Genomic DNA, 26872 nt, shown 5'->3' on the forward strand with positions numbered 1-26872 from the left:
GGGTACTCTAAGGTTGCCCTAGACTTCACTCAGTGGCTGTCAGAGTTCTCTTTCTTGTAACTTTGGACTTGTAGGAATAAAATTTCTTATCTTTTTAGACTTCCAAGAGCTATAATAAATGGAATGCAGAACAGAATTTGGGGAGAAATAATGATGTAGAAATAAATGATTGATCCTAAGTTACAGATGTATCTGTATTTACATCTATATCTATCTATAGGTATTTTATATATGTATATATATATATATATATGGATTGACATAAGTATCATATATGTGTGTGAGTGTATATGTGTGTATAAAGAGCTACCAAAGAATTCTAGAATGAGCTTAGCCAGATCTCATACAGATTTTCTTTAGTGCTCTGAAAAGAAGAGCAAGTCATTTCACAGTGAGTAAAATTTGGCAAAAGATAGTTTGAACTACTTTCACATATTGATTTGAAGATTCTGTAGTCAGGACACATATTGTACTTTGATTCTGGTAAGTCATGTGGTTACTCTCAGCATGCCAATGATGAAACAAAAAAGCTGCATTTGAATTATAGATATCATACTTAGAGTTTCCATTTTGACTCCTGAATCAATCAAAGTGTGTTTTCTTCCATTTCATCATAAATATTGGTGTTTGCTTTTAGAATAGTTGAACATTCTTTTAAGTCTACTAAATCTTAAAAGTCAGAAGGATAAACTAAATAAACATGCTCTACAAATGTTTACTTTTCTTTTAGTATAAGGCCAGTGGATACTTGATAAATAGTGTCTCTACTATTATATATTATATAAACTATGTATTACAGAGACAACTAAAGTAAAATGTATACTTTGCACAAAAAAGAATAGAAGCCTACTTTGTCTTTGCTTAGATAAGACACACATATATCATACTAGGTCCTCCCTTTCTTCTAATATGTAAATCTAAACACCCTTTAGAGTAAATCAAAGAATATGAAATATTGTCCACAAAAGAAATAATTAAAAACCATAGTTCTTCTTACCTAAAATCTTTCTTTATTGCTGTTCTAAATAAAATGATACATTTTCCTTCTAGTGGTTTCCTTGTACACCTATAATAATGTCAGTTCTTTAATATCATGAGCTTTGAAATTATGAACTGCAAATGTGCTGAGTACAAATCACTTTCAGAACCATCAAACAATTACATCCTAATGTTGTAAATAAAAGGTTTGATGCCTAATAGTTTCATGTAGCAAGCAAGCCATTATAACACTAGTTTACTGACAGTGCCATTCAATTACTACCCATAAATGAAATATTTATAGTTCCAGGGTCTTGAAGAAGACCAGATACTTACAAAGATTGAATTTACACAGTAGTACCCCTTTATCCATGGATTTGCTTTCTGTATTTTCAATCATCCTTGGTCAACTGCCACCCAAAAGTATTCAATGGAAAATTCCAGTAATAAACAGTTCATATTTTAAATTGCAGGTCATTCTGAGTAGCATGATGAAATACCATGCAGTTCTACTCTCTCTTTTGCCCAGAATGTGAATCATTCCTTTGTCCAGGGTGGCCATGCTATACTGTATGTATGTATAAGAAAAGTAGAGTGTGAAATATGGTTCAATACTATCCTGCAATTTTAGGTATCCGCTGGGTGCCTTGGAACTCAGATGAGAGGGAACTACTGTATGTCTTTGTTATAGTAATGATTACTTTGAGTATTTATACAGTTGAAACTCAGGGGTGAGGCTGCAGTTGTCCTGATTGAGGTAATGCACTCCTGAAAAAGGTTTAACTAGAACAGACATGTTACAACAGGACAATGATTAGGATGAGAGAAACTTCCCCTTCTTGATTTCAAGAGTCTTCTATTTTAATTCTGTCTATAATTAAGATTGTAGTTGATAAAATATCAGATTATACTTTTATATGGCACCTTAGGTTCTCCAAAATAAGAGAGAAAATCTTTCTACCCCTCTAAATAGGTTTTTTTCTGGCTCCTTATCTTGTGTCCATAATAAACAGAACTGAAAGGGAGGTGGGCAGTGGTGACAGGTCAAGGTTCAAGGCTCCAAAGTTCTTCAACATTAAGAAACACTCTTAGAAAGAGTCTACTATGTCAGTCAGAAAATCTGGAAGGACCTGAATTCTGGAAATGTGTTTCTAAAAATAAATTGCAAATTCTCTGCCTTTCAATTAAGCTACTTAGCCACTTGGTTTTGATTTTACTTAGCTTTTGGTAAAGAAAAGAGCAGTTGGTAAAAGGGCACAGATTGACAATTTTTACTATATTAAAAATCAAGTCTTTGTAGAAATAAACACTATAGACTCTCCAACTGTTTTGCAACATAGATGTAGTGAGTGCTCTTATGTGTTATCTAAGTTCCCCAGTTTTCCATTTATTAATGAGGCTGGTGGTAGCTCACAACTTCCTTGGCAATTGTCTTCCACAGAAGAAAGTTGTTTTTCCTAAAATTGGGCCCCTTCCTCAGAGATAGAAAACATCCCATGTCTAGCCCCTTTTCAATTAGAACAAGAAGGATAGTCATCCTGCTTCAAAGCTTCCCCTTAGCATCAGATGAGGCCTCCATTGCAACTGCATTTCAGTCCAATCTCTGCTTAATCCTGCTCCCTTCATTCCCTTGTTGACAATGTTAGCTCTCTCTGGTTAATCACCTGAAAGCAAATTTCTGCCACAGATAAGGTATCTTTTCTCAGTGAAACAACCTAAGACACAGGGCAAAATTCTTTGGTATAATTAGAAACTTTATGTCATTGTAGATTATTGCTTTATTAATCTGATTTGAGTGTTTGGGCTGGTGGCAATAAAATTTCTTCTGGTTTTCCTATGACTTGATCTGCTTAATCCTAGATATTGGTTGTTATGTATATACACACATATGCATAATACACACACACATATTGAGTATAAAATATATAGAATGTATACAAGTCTTGTTTTTAAAAAATAGAATAAGTAAACTTGCCAATCATCATAAATAAATGAAAAAATAGAAGAGATTCTTCAGTTTCAGCTTTCTGAATTATATCCACTCTCCCAATGATGTAATTAATAGTTAATATTGTATGATTTGCTGAATGCAAACAAAATCATAGCTGATGAAGACATGAGGGAGCTGCTACATCTTGTCAAACCATGAACCCATGATATAATCAGCCCAGTGTTCTGCAAATGAGAGGCAGATTTTGTGAAAGATTTCTACTTTTATGACTGAAACTAACTTCAAATTGTCAGGAAGTTTTCCCAAAATATCCACTCTATGTTCTCAGGGCACTGCTCTTACTAAAATTATCCCTAAGATTTTGATTATTCTAACTCCCCAATAGACAAGGACTTCCTCAAAGGAAGACTGTTCACATGGAAGCTGTTCACATTTGCACCCTACCACCATCTTGAGCACAGTATGGTAATTAATAGGTTCTTATTGAACTTCAATTTCATTTAATACATGGGATTTAGTGGTACTTAAGAGATCCTGAACACTGAGCTAAATAAACGTTTTTGGAGAAGATGAGTCAGAGTCACTGCCCTCAAGAAACTTGTTATATTCTTGGAGTGATAGCTAGAGACTAAGGCAAAAACGGTGGCCAACTAAATATGGCAGATTGAGTGAATTCACATTTACCTTTGATCCCCCCCGAAGCTCCACTAAAATAGTAAAGATATACAAAAATCCTAAAGCTACAAGTATAAGGAAAACTTGATAGAAGACCATCATCAGGCTGGATTTCAGCAAAATTTTGGAAATGTGTAAGTGCCTAAATAGCAGGGAGAATGTTATGACCTATACTGGCGGGGTAGAAAGTTAAGAATTAAATCTGTTTTCTACAAAGAACACCAGAGAGCCTCAGGAATTACAGATAAGGAAAGGTAGAGGTGCTGGATAGAGCTGAAAATAGAAAGATTAGTTAGAAGTTTATGTAGAGAGCTGTTAAAATGCAATTCCCCTCAACCAAAAGTGCCGAAAGATCTCTCCCTCCCTCAGGACAAAAAAAGGAAAAAAAGTTCACTATCTGGAAAAGTTGAACCAGAGTAGGTTATGGACTCATAGGCACTAGACACAGCTAAAGAGAGGGATGCTTTACTGAAAACAGGGAAATAAAGTCTTCAAACTGAATGTTGAGATTTCTTAACCACACTTATCTGAGAGAAACTGGTAACCAGACTTATGCTAATCTAACAAGAAATTAGAGAGCTCATCTCTGGGGAGAATTAACCAGTTAAAGACATTTAGGTCCATACTGCTCAATGTAATTCCTATCAAAATACCAATATCATTCTTCACAGAAATAGAAAAAATGCTAAAATTCACATGGAACTACAAAGACCATGAATAGTCTTAAGTAAAAAAGAGAAAAGCTGGAGGCATAATGATTACTGACTTCAAAACACACAAGACTATAGTAACCAAAACAGCACATAATTAGTGTCAAAACAGACATGTAGACCAACGGAACAGAAAAGGTAACTCTAAAATAAATCCACACATTTACAGCCAACTGGTTTTCAACAAGAGTACCACAAACAAACCATGGGGATAGGACAGTCTCTTCCATAAATGGTATATTTAATGGCTATTCATATGCAGAAGAATGAAATTAGAACTTGTCTCATACTACATACAAAATCAATTCAAAATGGATTAAAGACTTAAATATAACACCCCAAACTATGTAACTACTAGAAGAAAACATACAGGAAAATCTCCACTACAGTTGCAGGAAAATGATTTTTTGGATATACCCCGAAAAGTATAGGCAGCGAAGGCAAAGATCAAAAAATAAGATTACATCAAGCATCTAATAGAAGAAAGTAGACCATAATCTCCGTCGTGTGGGATTAGGCCCCAACTTCCTTAATAAGACTCCTGTGGCAAAAGAATTAAAATCAAGAATCAATAAATGGGATGGACTCAAATTAAAAAGTTTCTTCTTAGCAAAAGAAACAATCTGTGAGGTGAATAGAGAGCCTTCATCTTGGGAGCAAATCTTTACTCCTCACACATCAGATAGAGCACTAATCTCTAGGGTATATAAAGAACTCAAAAAGCTAAGTACCAAAATAAACCAAATAACCCAATTAATAAGTGGGACAAGGACTCAACAGACACTTCTCAGAAGATGATATTCAATCAATCACAAATATATGAAAAAAATGTTCATCAGCACTAGCAATTAGAGAAATGCAAATCAAAACCACTCTTAAGATTTCATCTCACTCCAGTCAGAATGGCAGCTATTATGAAGACAAACAACAATAAATGTTTACGAGGATGTGGGGGAAAAGGTACACTCATACACTGCAGGTGGGTCTGCAAATGGTGCAGCCAATATGGAAAGCAGTAACAACAATAAGTGTTGGCGAGGATGTGGGGGAAAAGGTACACTCATACACTGCTGGTGGGTCTGCAAATTGGTGCAGCCAATATGGAAAGTAGTATGGAGATTTCTTGGAAAATTGGGAATGGAACCACCGTTTGATCCAGCTATCCCTCTCCTTGGTTCTATACCCAAAGGACTTAAAAATAGCATACTACAGGGATACAGCCACATTAATGTTTATAGCAGCACAATTCACAATAGCTAAACTGTGGAACCGATTTAGATGCCCTTCAATTGATGAATGGATAAAAAATTATGGCATATATAGACAATAGAATATTACTCAACAATAAAAGAGAATAAAATCATGGCATTTGTAGGTAAATGGATGAAGTTAGAGAAGATAATGCTAAGTGAAGTTAGCCAATTCCCCCAAACCAAATGCCAAATGTTTTCTCTGATATAAGGAGGCTGATTCATAGTGGGGTAGGAAGCCAGAGCATGGGAGGAATAGACAAACTCTAAATAGGCAGAGGGGTTGAAGGAGAAGGGAGGGGGCAAGGGGTTAGAAATGGTGGTGGAATGTGAGGTCATTATAATCCAAAGTACGTATATGAAGACACGAATTGGTGTGAATATACTTTGTATACAACCAGAGATATGAAAAATTGTGCTCTATATGTGTAATAAGAATTGTAATCCGTTCCACTGTCATATATAAATTAAAAAATTAATTAAAAAAAGATTACATCAAGCTACAAAGCTTGTTGCCAGCAAAGGAAATAATCAACAGAGTGAAGAGACAACCTGCAGAATGGGAGAAAATATTTGCAAATTACGAATCTGAAAGGGGTTAATATTCAATTACATAAGAAATGTGAACAACTTAGTAGCAAGAAAACAACATATTTTAAAATGGGCAAAGGACCTGAATAGGCATTTTTTAAAAGAAGAAATGCAAATGGTCAACAGATACCTGAAAAAATGCTCAGCATCACTAATCTTCAGGGAACTATCCATAATGAGACAGCACCTCACACCTGTTAGAATGGCTATTATCAAAAAATCCCAAAAGATTAGTGCTTGCCAGGTTATGGAGAAAAAGAACCTTTATATACTGTTGGTAGAAATGTGAATTAGTACAACCATTATAGAAAACAATATGGAGTTTCCTCAAAAAATGAAAAACAGAATTACTTTAAAATCCAGCAATCCCATTACTGGGTATGTTTCTAAAGGTGATGAAATCAATATGCCAAAGAGATATCTCCACTCCCGTGTTTATTGCAACATTATTCACAATAGTGATCCCCAGCACTAATAAATAAATAAATAGATGAAGAAAATGCCATATAAAACACAATGGATACATTCAGGTATTAAAATGAAGGAAATCTTGTTATTTGTGCAATAAGGATGAATCTACAGGATATATGTTAAGTGGGAATATTGTAGGCACTGGAAGACAAATACCTTATGATCTCATGTTAAGGTCTGTAGACAAGTCAAAATAACACGTGGTATTTTGTCAGGGAAATGTTAGAGTTCGTAAACAAGTCTGGATGGTGCCTGGCAAAATGCCAGAGGGAGTGGTTTGAGAAATAACAAAAGCAAGCCATTAAGTGTGGAGATTCCTTATTGGTTGACTGATGTATCTAGTTTATGCTAATTAGATAAGCTGTGCAAAATGTATAAATAGCTCTGTTGTCCTACAATAAACGGCTTCCATTCCTGCTGTATCCCCGGTTATTATGCTGCAGCTGGACTGCGGCAATCTCACTCATGTAGAATCTAAAATAGTTGATTTCAATGAAGCACAGATTATAATTGTGATTTCCAGGGGCTATGGTGCTTGGTAGGAGGAGAGTTGGAAAGCATTAGTCAAATTATACAAAGTTTTATTTTAAAGGAAAAACAAGTTCTAAAGATCTATTTTACAACATGGCAGCTATAGTTAATACTATATTGTGTTCTTGAAAATACTAAGAAAGTTAACATAAAGGGTTCTTGTGGCAAAAATAACTATGTGAGGCTAATTGCTAGATTTAGTCATTCACAATATATATATACTTTAAAACATCATGTTGTACATGATAGACACACACAATAGTATATACTAACTTAAAAAATAAAAATTTGAACTTAAAAATGATGTTTAGGGCCAGGGTTGTGGCTCAGTGGTAGAGCACTTGCCTAGCATGTGGAGCAGTGAGAAAATCCTACATATCTATGGGGAAGTTGGTGACCAAAGGCCTTGAAATCCAACCAGAGGAATTTGAACTTGTTTGAATCAGATAGAAAAAAAAAAAAGTGGGGGGAGTTGTAGGTTCTTGAGCAATAAGATGATGTAATACAAACAGTGTTTTAGAAAAGTTAATCTGAAAAGGGCCTGGAAAATAGTGGACATAGGAAGAATGCTTCAGTCTTTTCACCGTTGTATCCCCTGTCCCAGCACCTGTCCCAGTAACTGGTCTTGGTAGGAACTCAACCCATATTTATGGAACGATCAAATAAGAAAGAAGCATAAAGTACTGAATGAAACCCTGGAGTTGGAAGGGGAAGTGGAAATACAAAGGGAAAGATGTGTGTCTTCTACACACTTGAAAAGAGAGAAGCTAGCCTGGCATCACGGTACACACCTGGAATCCCAGGTACTCAAAAGGCTGAGGCAGAAGGATTGCAGTTGGAGGCCAGCCTCAGCAACTTAGCAAGAACTCATGTCAAAATAAAATACAAAGGACTGGGGGTGTAGCCCCAGTATTTAAACACTAGTACCAAGGCGCGTGGGAGAGTAAGGAAGATATGCTATTATTTCCTATTCTAAAAACCTGTTTTAAAAAGTAATTTCACAAGAAATATAAAACATATTTTCTTACAATAATAATGTCCTAAACAGTAGTTGTAAGACCTTCCTTCAACTATTTAATTTATAATTAATCTAAAATAGAGTTCAATTTAAATATATTTATTAGATCTAAGTAACATTTTACAGATTATTCTGTGGTAAATTTTAAGTTCCAAATTGTAGGTTATTATTTCATTTATCAATTGCTATGTAACAAATTATTCAAAACTGAGCAACTTAAAACAATAACCATTTTATTGTATTTCATGATTTTATGGGTCAGGAATCTGGACAGGCCTCAGCTAGGTGATTCTTCTATTCTGAGATTGTCAATTGAGATTACTCACTGGTATTCAGTGGGTTAATATACTGATTTGGATAGCCCAAGATGGCTTTATCATAAGCCTAGTCCTTAGGTAGGGATGAGTAGAAGGATAGGATCAGCTGGGACAATAGCTTGGAGTGCCTACATGTGACCTTTCCAGTACCATGCAGCATAGCTAGTCTGCTTATATGGCAGTCAGAAAGAGTCTTGCAAGAGACTAAGATAGAAGCAGCAAAGGTTCTTCTTACCTAATCTCAGCATGCAATATCATGCACTTCTGGCATATTACACTAGTTATAAGTGTATCATAGGTCCAGCCAAGGTTCTAGGAAGGAAATTGCACAAAGGTGTGAATCAAAGGAGGCATGGTTCCTGGGAGGATAATCATTAGCAACTAACTTCCACAGTGATAATTTAATGTTTTTAATCTGTATAAGTAAAGGTATGATTTCGATTTTCATATTTAAAAGTTGTGTCAATAAGTTTCAAACTATATGGAAACCTATTATTTCTCTGCTAATGTGGAATAAAAAGTCTTTTTGAGAAAAAAACTGGAACTGAGAAAAAAACGGAACTAACCAGTTTTTTTTTAAATCAATCTTTTGTTTATCCATGAAAGTATTTCTGGAACCCTTATTGCCTGATACCATTATTCTTTACTAGTGTGACGGGGAAATTTCTAGATAGGTTTTGTTTTTCACATGGGATTTTTCTTTTAAAAAATGTTTGTAGTTGTAGATGAACAGCATGCCTTTGCTTTGTTTGTTTATATTTATATAGTGCTAAGGATCAAACCCAGTGCCTCACACATGCTAGGCAAGCATTCTACCACTGAACTATAGCCCCAGCCCTTTCTCCTCTATTTTTGTGGTGACACTCATGATCTTGATGCTCCCTTGTCCAGGAGAAGTATGCACAGCAGGTCTGAAAGCAGAAGGCTTTTGCAGGACACTTTCTTTTCTGGCTTTTGTTTTAATGAAGCCTGAACTTTCAGAATCTGCTGTTCAGGAAAAAGGAAGTGGTGTGGGTTGAGGGTCAATAGAAGTTGATTGGTACCTTATAGAGATTCCCAGAGCCTCATTCTGTGGCCCTTCTATTCACCTCCTTTCCCTGCCTATACCCAGAAAGTCTCCTGAGTCACCTCTTTGGAACCTCTGTTTCCATGGAGTAGAATATGGAAATCACTGCTCTAGATCAAATATTCCTCAGATTTCCCAAGCTGGGGAACAAAAGAGAGCAATGGAGTGGAAAACTGAGAAACTTCAGATACAGACTAGTTACCAGTGATTGTAAACTTCTTAACCTGGAAGGATGCTGATTGATTCCAGTCATCAAAACTAGAAAGCTGAGTAGTTGAATTAAGTCTTGGCAGGGAGTGGAAGACAATTAATTCCATTTCTTTTTTTTTGGGGGGGGGGCAGGTAGGTACTAGGGATTGAACTCAAGGGCACTCGACTACTGAGCCACATCCCCAGCCCTATTTTATATTTTATTTAGAGATAGTGTCTCACTGAGTTGCTTAGCATCTCGCTGTTGCTGAGGCTGGCTTTGAACTCACTATCCTCCTGCCTCAGGTGTCTGGAGCTCCTGGGATCACAGGCATGTGCCACTGTGGCCGGCTTTAATTCCATTTCTGAAATGCTAAATTTGAGGCTATGGTATAGCATATATGCTATGATAAGATGGCTGGAGAGATGGGAACATTATAGAGATGAAAAGGTAAGGTTGTAGACAAAGAGATTCCAGCAATTGTTGAGGAAGTGAGCTGAGAGATAATAGAGCAGAGGACTGAGGATAAAACCTTCATGACATCCTGCTGCAAAGGTTGAGCTGGCAGCACACCTGTATCTAGCATACTAGACACATTTTACTTAGCTCACATATTATTTAAATTATTATTATATTGATGGCAAATTTAACTTAACATCAGGAGTTTAAACACTATCTAAATTATGCCTTTTTTTGGAAAACAGGAAGACTTAACAATGTTGGGCCCACATTCTTCATGTAGAGAGTTAAATAACCACTGCTATTATCAGATGGGGCTGACTCTGAGCAGTGGGACATAATCCTTTCTAGTGAATTTCACCTACATATACTACAAAAGTGACAAGATTCTCTTCTTGACTGAACTCTAGTCAGATTCCTCTGAGGTCTTTCTCAGTTAGGTCTCACCCTTGGCCTACAAGTTCTTGAACAAAATACTAACATAACTTCTAATAGCTGAATGACACATCCCTAGGATGACCTCAGCTGCCTTTAAAGTACATTTCACAGAAAACACTACCAGAAAACAACAGAAGATAGGGTCCTTATCTCTCAGCATCTGTGAAAGTGTAGAAACCTAACTTCTATATATGACCAGTAAACAAACTCAAATAGGTTTCACATAAAACAACTTCCACTTCCTGTTTTTTTGTCATTGTTGTTTGTTTGTAATTTTTAATGCTTATTGCAATAGTTTATTACTGATTAAAATCTGTCTTTATCACTTTAGGGTCTGGCTTTATCTTTGACAGAGGCTAACAGTCAGCAATGAAGATGTTAGGTTTTGTTGTTGTTGTTTGAAAGATGGAAAGATTAAGCATATTTGTTTCCTGTTTTTCCTTCAAGGAAGCTGAGAAAAGGGAGAAATTAAATATATAAGAAGCTGATGAACATTGGTATAATCCAGTTATTGGAGTTAGAATTCAGGATGTAAGTGAAAATTAATTTTAGAGAGGGAGATAGCTGTTTTTTAATTTTTCTGAAATTAGAGATAAGGGTAATAGGACATAAAGATAATGGAGAAATCAGATGAAGAATAAAAAGACTGAAGAAGTGAGAAAGACTGGGCTAAAAAACACAGTTTCAAAATGAACAGGGAAAAGTATTTCCTTCAAGGACATGCTGAATCCATAAAGTGTCACAACAACCTCTTTCTTTGATTACTGGTTTCTTGCTGAGAAACTTTGTTCTCTAAAATCATAGACTAATCAGAAATTACTGTTACAAATTACAACAGTCAGAACAAAACATTCCTGCCTGGAGAATCTAATACATAGAGAAATAGCCTTGATTTCCAAGGTAGGTGAAGAGGGTTTTTTTGGTGCGGGGGAAGGGTGTTTCTGAAGACATTTCACATCTATATTAAATTTGCAGGTTTCACATCTATATTAAATTTGATGCTTTTACTCATAGTTCTGTTTCTCATGAGGCCTTTCAAAACACTGTGTCATTTAAATTTTACCAGGATGCCACACGTCTCCCCAATGGCCTGTGATTACTCCACTTTTTCCTTTGTTTGGTGGGATGCTCCACCATCCTGCTGATGTAAATTCTCCTTCATTCAGCATGTCAAACTAAACCTACAAAACAATAGGTTCATTTCTGGAGGTATTAGGATGCTTGGGTGAGCACAGAAGACACTGGAGGTTTTCATAGTCCAATTTTTCATTTTGCAAACAAAAACTGGGTGCCGGAGGGAGAGTTTTAAATGTCATTGAAGTTCTCAGCACCCCAGAGCCATTTCCGCATGAAGAAGATATATGGTATCCTTCTTCTAAAAATAATTTTTTGTAGTGCTGGAAATCGAACCCAGGGCCTCAGACGTGCTCTATAAGTGCTCTACCACTGAGCTACATTACCAGCCTCTGGAGTGGATTACTTAGACATGTAATCCACAAACTTATCTAGGCCTTTTTAAGAGCATCTTTATGCTACAGGTCAGTCATACCCATCCCAACCCTTTCCTCTCATTGAGATTGATGAATTCTGTAAATCTATTGTTGAGGGAAAGTAGGACCCCTGATTGATTGAATATGTATGAGGCTGCTCCTGTGCAGGTTTGGGAGGCTGCCACCCACCTGTGCGATGCTAGGCCCTGGACAACTGAGGATGACAGAAACTGTGGGGTGAGGGGAGTGGAGGGGTTCTCCATCTCATCCTACTGCTCCACATTTCTTCAGCAACCTTTTTAATTCCTTAGGAGAAATCTCACCCCACACCCCCCTTACTCCTGGGTTCCCACCTATTAGCTGAAGAAGGAGCAACTACGTCAAGGAGAGCCATGCCCCACCCTTTCATTCAAACCTCCCTTTTTTGGAAGCGCGCTTTAAAAAGGTGATGTTTTCCCCAGGGCAAAAACGAAAGCAAACACTTCCTTATAGGGATCTGGAAATGTATTTAAACTAAAACATTAATAGTTAAACTCCTTCTCTCCCAAAGAAAAGTTGGCTGAGAGAGTCTAAAGAATTCGGCGGCGGGTCGGATTGGTCGCACACAGCCGCCGCAGATTCTAAAGGAATTTCTGCGCTGAACTTCCAGAGAACTTGAATCTGCGACCCCCGCCCGGAGTGGCAGCTGAGCCGCCGGCGCGAAGCGAGCGGGGATTGGTTGTCTGGACGGCCGGGCCACCGCGCCTGCGCAGTCCTCCCCTCAGCGCCACCCTGCCCGGCGCCCAGTCGCCGGTCTGTGGCCTCTAGGGATCGGGCGTCAGCCGGCAGTGTAAGCCGGCAAGTGGACAGCCGCGCGGGCGGACAGGTGGGCCCGACTTGCTCGTTATCGGGAGAAAGGATAGGGCCACTTTCTAGGGCCCCAGCATCTCCCCAGTTCCAGGAGTCTGCCCAGCCCCGCGAGGGAGAAGCTGAAGGAGCAGCCGCGGGTCTACCGGGTACAGCCGCCGCCATGGCTGCCATGATGGATCGGAAGTGAGCCTCGGGGCCAGGGCTGCGGGCGCCGGCGTCTAGAGTCCCGGCTCCCCGGCCGCCCCTACCTGGGGAGGCGCGGCGCAGCGCGGCAGACGGCAGACTCTCAAGTCCCTTGCGACCCCGGACCCTCAGCTCAGGCCGCTCCCTCCAAGACTGAGAGGCGGGGAGTGGCTCCCGGCCTCTGGCCCCGGCTGCAAGGAAGATGGCGGACCCAGCCGAGTGCAACATCAAAGTAATGTGTCGCTTCAGACCTCTCAACGAGTCTGAGGTGAACCGCGGCGACAAGTATATCGCCAAGTTTCAGGGAGAAGACACGGTCATGATCGCGGTGAGTGACCCCCGCCCCCACCTCTCGTGCCGCTTCTTCGAGCCTGCCTGGGCTGGGAGTTCAGGGACGTGGCGGGGTGCAGAATCGAGAGGGAACACTGGTGTCCCGAACACTTTCCTGCGGGTTTTCGCAGGTTCAAATCACTCAGTCGTGGAAACTGTTCAGTTGAGTCCAGTGGCATTCCTGGATCGTCCCCACCCGGGTCCTCCGCGCGAGGAGATGGGAGGCGCCTAGGCTCAGCCTGGGACACTCCCCCACCTGGGGCGCTGGGGGAACCCTCGGGGAGCTTAGGGCACTTTTGCCAGTGTTTGTGCTCCTACTGTTGCTGATGCTGTTGGTATCTTGGATTACGCCCCCCGCCTCATTTACCATTCATTAAATGTGTAATATTAATTCCGAGTGTAACTAAAGCATTGAGCCATGAAACCAGTCCTAATGTATCTTAACTCTTAACGATGCTTAGTATAAAACTAGTTTTGGAAAGCTAACGTACAACTACAAACATACCTGTCCCAAATGTTCACCTACCTATCTTTTGAGAGATGAATGACTTTTCATTTAAACAGTTACTGTGAAAAATCGAGGACGGTAAAAAGAAATCGTCTTCCTTAAAATCGGAATTATCAATTTAATTTTATGGTAGATTTAAGCAGATTAAGATTTGGTCAGATAAACATCAGAAAAATTCAGACTCTCAAATTTACTCGGTTTTATGGGGTAGCAGTTTAGGAAAAAGTGTTACCACTGTATCAGACAGAAAGTACTAATAAAAACAAATTTATAAAAAGTAACAGTTGAGGGCTGGGGTTGTGGCTAAGTGGTAGAGGGCTTGCCTTGCACATATGAGGCACTGGGTTCAATCCTCAGCATCACATAAAAATAAACAAAATAAAGATACTTTTTAAAGTAACAGTTGACCATTGTTGGATTCATATTTATACAGTTAAGGTCCACGTTGAAGAAAATTGATTTTGGTAATCCCAGAGATAATAAACCATTGTTCTTTCCTAGAGTAGAACAATTAGTTTTGACTATCATTTAGGAAGACCAGAAGTGAGGATTTTTTGAGATCTGAGAAAGTAGCATTTTTAGTTCTAGTAGATTAAATGTGAATAAGATATTGCATACAATACAGTGAACTATGACTAAAAATTAAATTCATCTATTTTGGTAATGTCATGTGGTAGTACTTTTTTTTTCCTACATTGTTATCAAGGTATACAATTGTAATATGTTAATACATTGTTTCCTCTAATGCATTTTTTTATTTAGTGTATTTGTGCTGTTTAATTTGGAAATAGAACAGAGAGGTCACAGGAGATGGGACATTGATGACTTGAAAGTATTAATGTAGAAAACAGGACTGAAATTGTTTGGAATTTTAATGTGAAGGTTTCCAAAGTTCAACTTTAGAAAATGAATGTGTTAACTTCACATCCTCTTAATAGGCTTTTGAGGGAAAAAAAGAAAAAATCATTAGGTCACTAATAACTGCAAACTGCTGCTGTGTGAAAACTGTCAAGCCAGTTCTTTGTTAACAAGTCTGCAAGAAAAACTCTAGCTATAAATGACATCATAGCAAGGCGGAGAAGTTAAGCACAGTGATCCTTTTCCTTTAGGAGGATGTATTTTCCATGGCATTGACATGGAATGAGTGGATGCTTGAGTCTCCTGGATTAGTTATCAAACTTGAGGCTACCAGTTTCTTAAGTTTTTGTGATTACTCAGCAATGCTTTACTTAACATAGCTATTTTTTTCTTTCCCACTTGTATTGCCTCTTCAGACTTTTGTTTTTAAACAAACCTATGAGTATAAGAATTGTGTTTGTTGGAATGCTAAAATCTAGGACTCACAAAATTATTATGATTAGGTTAGAAAGTAAACTTTTTTGCTCAAATATGACTTAAAATATGAAGAAAGACTTAAAAGAAACCAAATAATTATCATAGGAACCAAACATTGTTCTAGGCCATTTCCTTTGGAAAATTTATAAGTTTCTTTCAAAGTAGGAATAAATGAAAATATTAGAAGTAAAGGATAGGTGTTTTGTTTATGAATCAGTAATAAGCATTTTGTTGACCTTTAGATAAACTTGTGAGCCTTTTGTTGGTCTTTTTAGAAAGTATAAGGGAAAATACATTATGATTCGGTTACATAGCCTTAAAAAGTGTAAGGGAATGGGTAGTTCCTTATTTTCAGGAACTGCTTTCTTGCATATAATAGGTACATTTATTATGTGAAAATTGTGTATTTTGTTCAGTTTTTTGAATCAATCATAGGGCAACTGGAAGGAATAAAATTAGAAAATCTCCAGAGATCCATCGCCTGGTTTGTTTTATTTATCTTAAATGTGATTTAAAAACATCTGAATAGTTTTCAAGTTAAAATTTTTTTTCATCGCCTTATTGATAAAATTGAAGTACGATAAAATGCACATATTTGAAGTATGCAGTTTGATCAGTTTTGACATGTATGTAAACATTACATAAAAATTTAAACATGTGGGCTGGGGTTGTAGCTCAGTTGGTAAAGTGTTTGCCATGCATGTGTGAGGCACTGGGTTTGATCCTCAGCATCATATTTAAAAAAAAAAACAAACCCACAAATAAATAAAATAAAGGTATTGTATCTGTTTACAACTAAAAAAATATTTAAAAAAAATTAAAACATGTATTTTAGCTTATGATGTTACTGAATTGTAAGCATAAATAGTGCTCATGGAGAAAATAATTTTTAAGGATTCTGGTTTTCTTCTAAGTTTAATTTTTAATACTTTGTGTAAATATCATTCTGTTACTCAAGGAAGCAGTGACTTTAACATAATATTACCCCATGGCAGGCAAGCCTTTTGATTTTATGGTGTTTTTCTTTGTGTTATACAGCTTTTAATTTATTAGCAATTTAAATGCTTAGTGAAGTGCTATAAATATTACATCGAATGAAATGAATGATTTTAATGGAAATTTTAAAATGATACAAATATAATCAGTTTGTTTTAAATTAGAGAACTTACCCACAAAACAGGAAGTTCAAATGAGCTTGCTGAAAAACACTAAAAACAAAATCAATAGAAAAACTTCTGTGCCTGCTTATGTTCATTTGCATGATTAAATCATTGCTAATTGTAGTTTCTTATGTGGTATACTATAGAAGTTGGCTAGAACCCAAAACCACCTATTGTAGTTCATTGAAATTAGAAAAAGAATACTAATTAAATCATCTTGCCCATTTCCTTGCCTAAAGCAAAACATGATTTCCCTTTTTAAGTCATCAATGATTTGGGCGTGATTTGATGGTGTACTTTGTATGAAAATCGCAAGAGGGAACCATCATCACTTACCTTTATAATTGTGGAATGTTAACCCAAAGTCATTGTCTGATAAAGAAAAATCTTAGGGGGTGTGCTTCAAAACCAAATTTGGTATTCAGTCTGGTCTGTTTTAGACTCAAAACAGGCTCACTTCATTTAAGAAATCTGAGGTATGAGTTCTAGTTCAGATAAACTTGTTCTTTTTCATTTTTCCTCCTGAAGCCTAAGTCAGATATGAATGCATCTTATGACTTGAGGTTTGTAAAACTGAGTAATTTTGAAGATACATAGAATTATAGGCTGCATCATGTATATTTCAAGTCTAAAAACCAAGTTTTAAAAATATAGCTGTTTGGATAATTATTTTTCTTTGTTTAATCTATTTGAAAAATTGAGATGCCTTAATTATACACCATTACAAATAAATTTTGTTTCACAGTCTTGATTTCAACCCAGGAAGCCAGGGTCAATTAATAACTTTTCAACTAGATCTTTAATCAAAACATTCACCTTGCTTACTAAAACTATAATTAAGTTTTGCAGTCAAGAAGACTACTGTCAACTTAATGCTAAGCATTTAAGTTGATTTTTTTGTTTAACAATTAATTATATAAATCACTCTCTTTCAACTTATTTATTTTTATATTTGTGCTTTATCTTTTAATCATTGACATTTATTCTGGTGCGGTGGCCTAAGGCAATAATCCCAACAACTAGGGACAAGGCTGAGATAGGAGCATCACAGATTTGAGGCCAGCCTCAGCAACTTAGTCATTGCCATTTATATTATTTTAATAAGGTTGTAGTGGTAGTTTTGCATATTTGCTTCGAGATGCTAATAAAGTAAATAATTGCATGAAGTTCTTTTAAGGCAGGCTTTACTGTTACCCGTCATTTCTAGCACATCTCTTTGTAAATGGTTTAGGACCACTATTTTTAATTGATATAAAAATTGAGTGATGATATTAAGCCTAGTAATATTATTCTTTCTGTTTTAAATGTTTATTTTAATAAGGTTTTATTATTTTTGAAGGGATACTTCATAGTTTTCCCCATTTTCTATTCATTAACTTGTTTCTTGTAAGCAAAATTAGCATTAACTATTAATTTTTGCTTTCGTATCATTCTTTATTTACATAACTGATTTTAAATGTATATTTTGACTAGTTACAATCTCTTGGCTTCTTTACCAGATTTAGGCTATCTCCATTTCAACTCAATTAACATTACTTTATCACCTATATTATAGATTCCTAGTATATAACTAATGTTGATAATCGAGCTCTACCCAGCCTTATCCTTTATTACTTTTTGAACTCTACAGTCTATTGTATAATTAAATATCATTTATAAAATTGTGTTATTTATCCATAATATCTGATATTTTATAATCATTAAGTGTTTTCTGGATAAATAAAGAGGAAAGATTACTTTCTTTTATATAGAAAAACTATTCGCATGGTTTATCTCTGGGTGGTGAATATTCTTTTTTTTGGTACTGGTGATTGAACTCAGGCACTCAATCTCTGAGCCATATCCTCAGCTCTGTTTTGTATTTTATTTAGAGACTGTCTCACTGAGTTGCTTAGTGCCTTGCTGTTGCTGAGACTAGCTTTGAACTCATGATCCTCCTATCTCAGCCTCCTGAGCTGCTAGGAGTGAATACACTTTTAGTTTTATATGTTTTCAGTGTTATTTACCATGAATATGTCTTTTAAATTTGATTCATATTTTTTAATCATAACTGTGGAATTGAATATTAATGTTTCAGTAGCACCTTAGCAAAAGATACTTTCATCTATGTTATAGCTAAAGAATAATCAGATATTGATGCCATTTTAAAATTGATGACAAAGTGAGGTCATCTTAATGTATTTATGAGGAATGCTTTTAGAAGTACAGGGAAAACAAACAGTAGTGGCTTCAATAAATAGGAGATTATTTCTCTCACATAACAAAAAGCTAAGAACAGGCCCTTAACTCCTTCTATTTCTATAACCCTGTTCTGTTAAATTCTTGTTATTCATAACTGTTGAATTTTCATCATAATATTTGTCATGTTTCCAAGATGGATGCTACAGTTCCAGTGATTCATTATAGGAAGGAAAAAGAGCAGTTTCAGCTGAAATGGTCCCTTTTATCAGGAAAACAACACCCTTCTCAGAGACCTCTCAGCAAATGACCATTTCAGATTATCCAGAATTAGGTCATGTGACCACTAATTGCAAGGAGACTAGGCTAGCTGGCCTTCAGGTTTCCAATGGGAGGTAGCAAGGCAAAAGGGAATTAGGAATGACTTTGGATAGCTCTTTAGGGAGTGTCTGCTTCATTTTAACTGTTTTCCAAGCTTTGGGGAGAGGACTATAATATAATTTCTGAAAAAGTAGATCTTTTCCAACTAAGACCTAGAAAGTATTCTATAATGTTATGTTTTTTCTGGGGTCATAATTGTTTTGTCTGTTAGGGCCCAGCTTCTTTTCCTTTAGAAGAAACTGAGGGCAGGCAAATGGTTGCAAATACCCAGAACCTCCTGTCCTCTTTCTCTCATCTTTAGATACTCACTCTCCCTACTGGATTATTTGATTGTTCCTGCTAGTGTTTATACTTATTCATGTCTGCCCATCTTTTAAAAATATAAGCGAATAAAGTAGACCACGGCCAAATTTTCTGTTCTATTTGGTTTCTTCCCTTTTTCTTGTTCTTTTTTTTTTTTTTTTAACCTATTGCAACCTTATACTTTTCAGTTTTGTCTTGGCCTCAGGGCTATATTTTTTTTCTTTGATTTATCTGGATACTGTATTGTGATTCTTTTCTACTTCCTTTGGATTCTTGAATGCTATAAGCTCCTTTCTGCTTTAGAATCTTTAAGCATCTATTCTTAATTCCTACACTACTATTCTTCACTAACCTCCACCCCTTCCTGACTGTTGTTGAAGAGGGTGACAGTGAGCTAGGTGCTACTTATTCTTAGATTCTTAAACATCTCTTTTCTAAGAGTGTTTTCCTGACATTTTCCTACTCTCCCCTAAATTCAAGTTCTCCTGTATTCTCTTAGAACTGTGAAAGTATCCAGCTGCATGAGTCAGAATTCTAGTCAGTTAATAGTCTAACTAGTCTGCCCCACTATTACTTAATCTCCACTAAAGTAAAGAGAGTATCATCTTGGTCATCATTCTTTGGTGGCATCTCACATTCCATAAATATATGTTAAATGAAACAGTGCTTCAAAAGCTGTTTCAGTAAACTGAAAAGCTGAGTAGAGTGTTAGAAAGAGGCCTGATTTTAGTATAATTGTTTTACTAACAAAATTAATGGAAGTATTTGAATTCAAATTTAGTTTTCTCATTACCAATTTTTGTAAGTAACTAGGACTTTCAAAGTCCTAGTTTCCTTATCTACAAAACCATATTAAGCATTGAAAATAGAGACACAATGCTTGCCAGAGTAGACATTAGACATTAAAAAAAAAAAAATCAGCAGTATCTGACTGGCTACCATAGTAGTGCTAATTGTAATTACTGGACTGGGCCCTAGGAACATAACAAAGACTAAAACAGAAATTCTTGTTTTCATAGAGATTATTCTAATGGATTTGTACATGGGGAACCATTTAAGATCTCTTCTACTTAAGATAAATAACATGAAATGATGCATACTGTGTATGTTACTTTGAAGGTTAAATATATGATGACATCTTTAAAGGAGCTTAGAAATATGCTCTCACCATTTTATTTGTGTAATTGAAATGCTTTTCTGTTTTTCAGTCCAAACCTTATGCATTTGATCGGGTGTTCCAGTCAAGTACATCTCAAGAGCAAGTGTACAATGATTGTGCAAAGAAGATTGTTAAAGGTAAATATATTTAACTTGATGTATGCAGTTTACTTATTATAGTCCAAGCAGTAAATAAAATTTGTTTGTGATTTTTTCACATTTACACAACATTTGCTTTTTCATTATAATGCCCCTTTCTTTTAAATTAGTTGCAGAATAAAGATTTTAAATAATAAATTACTATTTAATTAGTAAATACTCTATAATGCTCAAATACCATGATCTCATTCTCGTATTCAAGGGTGTTCTAAGAATTATCTTACATACTTGTTCTTGAAAGATGCATTTCTGTTAGAAACTAGAAGTCTCCAAGGTAGCAATTCTAGAAATAGAACAGCATGAAAATGAAAACAAAATGGCTAGACAAATTTCAAAAAAACAGTAGAAAATGGCATTTATCTTTCTTTAGTTTCATTGTTATTCCTTCTCCCAAACTTTTGTAGTCAGCAGAGAAACCTTTGAGAAACTTAACAGCATTTGCCAAGGGTGAGAAAAGCATGCACAGTCCAGTTAATACTGTTACCTTATACTAGAATATGTCCCAATTTTATATTTTCTAAAATCATAGAATTCTAGATTTGAAAGGGTACTGAGTTGATTGCTTATTTTCCAGTTACTATAAAAGTACCTTTTTCAAAGGAATCCTACAGTTAATTAGCTATTTATGATACAATTCATTTCATTTTTTTTGACACCTGTAGTGTTAAAAGGGGCTCTTAGATAGAAGCAAAAAATCTCTTTTTTCTTGTGGCATTCACTCAAATTAGAGGTTAGGATTTGGTATAAAAGGTTAGATTAAGTAGGAGCACAGACAGGACGGTAGTAACATGAGAAGAAGTAGAGTTTGTAGATAGAAGTGAGTTTATAGATGTGATGGAAAATGTAGACAATCTTTTCATATTAATACCATATTGTCTGTTATATAAGAAGCAAAGTCATCACAAACAATGGGGAAGAGATGGGGGAGGTTTAAGGAAAGACGTGAAATAGATGGATTAGGAGAGGGTAGTGGTATTAGTTAAGGACTAAATCATAGAAAAATTAATATCTTAGAGGCCAGGGTGTTTTAGTGAGTCATCTTCTATATGGACACTGAGATCACCAAGAATTGCAACAGGAGTGGTATTGGTGAGAGACAGTAAACTGGGTGTTGAAATCTTTATAAGAGGAGAGGGAATTAACTTGTGACTAGAAAAAAGAGGTATAGGTAGTGTCATCTTATGATGTGAGCATCAGATAATTTTCCAAATGGATCTATTATTGAACATAATTACTACATTCTTTGTAATGTCTTATGTCCTGATGTCTAAAGTAATGTATCTACTACTTTTGTTCTGTTTTATAACTGTTTAGAATTCTAAGGTGCATCATGTGTTTCTTGAAATTTTCCACTTTTCTGAAAGATTAGTTTTCGGTTTTTTTTTTTTTTTTTTTGTACAAGGGATTGAACCCAGGGGCACTTAACCACTGAGCCACATCCCCAACCCTTTTTATTTTTTGAGACAGGGTCTCACTAAGTTGCTGAGGCTGGATTTGAACTATTTCCCTTTGGCCTTCTGAGCCACTGGAATCATAGGTATGTGCCACTGTGTCCAGCTTTTATTAGCTTTTTAAATACAAGGACATGATTGTTCCTTGAGCTGTGGGCAATTTAAATGTTCAGATCTTTTTCACATGAGTTACAGCCAGTTTAAACCCCATTCTATACTTGTACACTACAGTGCAGGCCTTTAAAGAATAGGTTCCATTTTGTTCATTTTAGCTCCTGATCATATTTTAGTGTTGTTTTGATATTTGTCTTACTCTAGTAACTCTACCAAGTTAGGACTGTTAGCATATTTGTTAAGTCATTTATGGTGTCTAGGACATCAAAGTTTAAAAAATATAATTTTAAATCATCTGTAAATGCTTAATGGATTGTGGTCCTTTTCTGAAAACTAGAAAATGCTGGCTTTTAATTAAATCACACTGCTTGGTGGTATTCAGCCAACTTCAGAGCCTGTCACCTGTGCAATCTGGTTCATTGTCAAGATACCTACAAAAAGATAATGAAAAATTTGGTTCTTTCTGTGAAATTGTGTTGCATGGCTCTGGTATTTCCCCCACAGTACCAACTGAATGTAAAATCAAAGAAGAAATTAAGTTAGTTTGACCATATTTTTTCCTTATGAAATTTTGGTATACTTGTTTATAGGTCCCATAATCTATTATTTTTTTCCTTTTTGGAAATGAGTATAACATTCGAAAGTTATTCATATCCTGTAACCTTTGTTTTCTCTTGACTTTTAAAATTTACCTGCAGTAACTGAGAGATTTTTATCCCTGGAATTAATTCTCTTTGTAACTAGAAACTTGGGCTCATTTAAAACCTTTTTTCCTGTCATCCTACCCACACATCAATTCTTTCTAATTTATTCTGGTTTTGTTTTGAGGATCATCTTTCTGGAAGATAGTGATAAAATAGGAACATCTCTGTTTTGGAATCAGTTAACATCCTCTTTCTTAAGCAGTGCAAGTTTATTTGTTCATTAATTATTTTTTTCTGGGTATTGCTTTCAAAGCTCATTTTTGGGCTTTAGGGTTTTTTGTTTTGTTTTTTGTTTTTTTGCTTTTATAAGATTTATCCTGGGTGTTTACCTTTCACATACTGTTTTAGTGATTTTTTTTTTTGTCTTTTGTAAATTCTTGATTATATAGTCTTTTTTAAATAATAGACTCATACCTACCATTCTCAGAATGCTTTGAAATACGTTGTCCTGATATCTAGGGTACATGTACTACTTTTGTTCTATTTTATTACTGTTTGCATTTCTAAAACAAAGATAATTTATTTCCTGAAATTTCCCTCATATTAAATTTTTAGTTCCTTTGACATTTTTCTATTTTACTGTTTGGAACTGAGTTCAGGATAATAGTTCTCTTTTGCAGTACGGTTAAGAACATAGAATTTATTATCAGACAGACCTACACTGAAGTCTAAGCTCTTGTTGCTTTTTAGCTGTGTGACTTTTGATGAGTTACCTAATCTTTCATTTTCTCTTCTGCAAAATAGGAGATACTATAAGTTCTTACACAACAGATATCAGCTACTGTTTCCTCTATCTTCTGAGACAAAATTGTTAATTCAATTTACTGAGACTGTACCTGGGAGAAACTCGTAGTATATTTGCACTCTGCAAAATTAGATGCCCAACAAGTGTTGGGATAGAAAGTTTCTGTCATTATCTTTCTTCCTTTTATATGCCAACTTTGAAATTTATATTAGTACAGTGTCACCTGGCTATGACTTCCTTTTGTCTTCACCCCGTCGTCTCTACCATTTTAGGGGAGCCTGAATGTGGTAGCTAGTAGGACTTGTCTTGACTAAGAATGTGAATGTGACATTTACCACTAAACAGAGGTTTAACTGGACACAGTGGCACATGCTTTGTAATACCAGCAGCTTGAGAGGGTGAGGCAGGAGGATCACAAATTCAAGGCCAGCCCTGGCTACTTAGTGAGACTCTGAAAGGGGAAGTACTGAGTTCTAAAATATAGTGAATTATATTCTGTGAATGTATAATTATGTCAAAATGAACCCACCTATTTTGTATAACTACACTGCACTAATAAAAAATATTTTAAAAGTACAAATAAATAAAAAGGGCTAGGTATATACGTCAGTGGTAGAGTGCCCCTGGGTTTAACCCCTACTACCGCAAAAACATACATACATACGTATGCAGAGAGATTTAAGGAAAAAGATGGTGTGGGTGCCTAGAGAAGTGGGAAGATAGGAAATCAATTAAATATAAGGCCAATTGAACTTGGTATAATCATTGATAAATCAGTTAGATGAAGGACACAGAAGCTGTTGGTGGGCAAGATCAGCATTATCATGGGCCAGTTTGAATTTCTCCTGAGATGTTGATTTGACAGGTAAGTTGCCAGAAATGAGTTGAAAACAGATAGTACTCTCTGGGTCCATGTCAGTGACATTTCATCCTGTTTGCATCAGTTCATAAATATCTGTACTATAACATTATTATGTATGGGGCTGTTATCTTTCTGTAGATTCATTAGTAGAATTGCTTCTTTTGAACAAGACTTATCCACTTGTATTCTCTTTTGAATTCTGAATCTGAGTAAGTCCGTTGAATTTGTTGCCCCTATATTAAGTAGTTGTTCATACAATGCCATGTATAACACCAAACTTTCAGAGATTTCTTTGTTTCCTGCCATAGCTACCTGGACTACCTGCCACTTCTGATTTTTTCACATGTAGTCTGCTAACATATGTATTTTATCTCTTGTGCTTCTTGAGAATATAGTACAGGGATTAAGAGTATGTCTCTGCAGACAAAAGTGTGTCTTAAAGGATACACAAAGACTAAGGAGAAGAGAATGGTGCCTTCCAACCAGAGAGATGACCCCTGGACCAAACCATTGCATGTGCAGAAATAGCAAACATTTATACTATGACTTTGAAGTTGAACCATATGAAATTTAAAAGTACCTAATTTTATCTGATTACAGTTTAGTGTTCCCTAGAATTTCAAATAGTTGAGTATTATTTGTATACTTTAAAATATACACACCTAAGGAAAAATGTAAAATACTGAATTCTAGTTAGAAGTATATATGCATGGTGAAATATCTAAGTGAAAATATACTGAAATGTATTGATGTCTGCATTTTACTTTTAAATTATTAGAGGAGTGGATAAATATCTGATTAATAGAAGCAGTAAAAATATAAAATGTTGGTGGTAGAGTATTTGATAATAGGATTGTTCACTGTAAAATTCAAATTTTTACACATTTAAATTTTAAATTTTTATAATTAAATGTTTAGGGTAAAATTGCTGTAGAAAACAGGTTGAGATTTGAAGATAGAGGAAAACATATTATAGTCGACCCTCAGTATTCTTAGGTTCTGCATCCACCAACCTCAGATAAAAAATATTTGAAAAATTATGTCTGTGCTAAATGTATACAGATTTATATATTTCCTGAACAATAAAATATAATATCTATTTATATAGCATTTCCATTGGATTAAGTATTATGAGTAATCTAGATATGATTTAAAGTATATGAGAGGATGTGCATAGGTTAAATGCAAAATACTATCTCATTTTATGGAAGACTGAGTGAACATTTTGGTTACCTGTAGAAGGCCCTGTAATCACCCTTCTTGGATAACAAAAGACTACTATATGCTTCTAATTGATTAAAATACTCATTTAGTACATATGACAGGTCTAAAAATCACCTAATCAATCATTATATCTCCTATTCCCTGAGCAAAGCCTAGATCATACTGGACACTAAACAAATATTTCAGTGTCAATCTCTAGAATCATAAAACTTTTAAAGATATGCTTAAAATATCATTTGTTATCCCTGGACTTCTCGTATGCTATATAGTTTCATATAGCATAAATATACTATGATAATGGATATTCACCTACAGATATTTACTTAATACCTATCATGGTAATAGTAAGATCATCTCATGAAAGTACCTTTTAAAGTTCTAACAAAATTTTATGCTTAAGTTTTATGTAATCGATTAAAACATCTCAAGCAGGGAATGTGACATAGACCTATTGAGAATAGTTTTATATAAAGGAGGTGAATTGGAATGGGTCTAAAAGGTTTATTTCCTAAATAATTTTTTCTGAAGAATTACTGGCAAAGGTGTCGCAATCCCATCTATCATAAATGTGCTTTGTGAGATGATTTTGTGCCCCATCTTAAAAATAAAACCAATTTTGAAGGAAAGTTTCAAATGTTTGGAGTCTCTTAAAATTTTTAAATCTGGGCTGGGGATGTGGCTCAAGCGGTAGTGCGCTCGTCTGGCATGTGTGCGGCCTGGGTTCAATCCTCAACACCACATTACAAACAAAGATGTTGTGCCTGCTGATAATTAAAAAATAAATATTAAAATTTTCTCTCTCTCTCTCTCTCTCTCTCTCTCTCTCTCTCTCTCTCTCTCTCTCTCTCTCTCTCTCAAAAAAAAAATTTAAATCTTCTGGGGAATTGAGTACTGATGCCTTCTTTTTCTCATTAGCTTCTGTAGTGAATCTTTTGTCTAGTTACATGTGTCTGAATTGGGAGTTTGTTTCCTTTTCCTTTTAGAAATAATAAAAACAAGGATTCACTTTCTTACTGCTTTAGTTTTTCCTGTCACCATCTGCTGTTTGTAACAGAGGCTTTTTATTTTGCCTTCCTTGAAAATATGACAATTA

At 35.7% G+C, this 26872-nt stretch overlaps 1 protein-coding gene across 1 annotated transcript in view; it reads left to right on the forward strand.

Annotated features, from left to right (window-relative positions):
- The first annotated feature begins 12891 nt into the window (after positions 1 to 12891).
- The window catches only part of Kif5b (kinesin family member 5B), a 43843-nt gene continuing 29862 nt past the window's right edge, over positions 12892 to 26872 (forward strand). Inside the window, exons 1-2 of the mRNA XM_005330815.4 lie at positions 12892 to 13495; positions 20571 to 20658. Coding sequence (XP_005330872.1) covers positions 13370 to 13495; positions 20571 to 20658 — 214 coding nt within the window. The 5' untranslated portion in view covers positions 12892 to 13369. The remainder of the gene's footprint in view (positions 13496 to 20570; positions 20659 to 26872) is intronic.

This window comes from Ictidomys tridecemlineatus, chromosome 10, assembly GCF_052094955.1.
Source record: "Ictidomys tridecemlineatus isolate mIctTri1 chromosome 10, mIctTri1.hap1, whole genome shotgun sequence".
Taxonomy (NCBI): Eukaryota; Metazoa; Chordata; class Mammalia; order Rodentia; family Sciuridae; genus Ictidomys; species Ictidomys tridecemlineatus.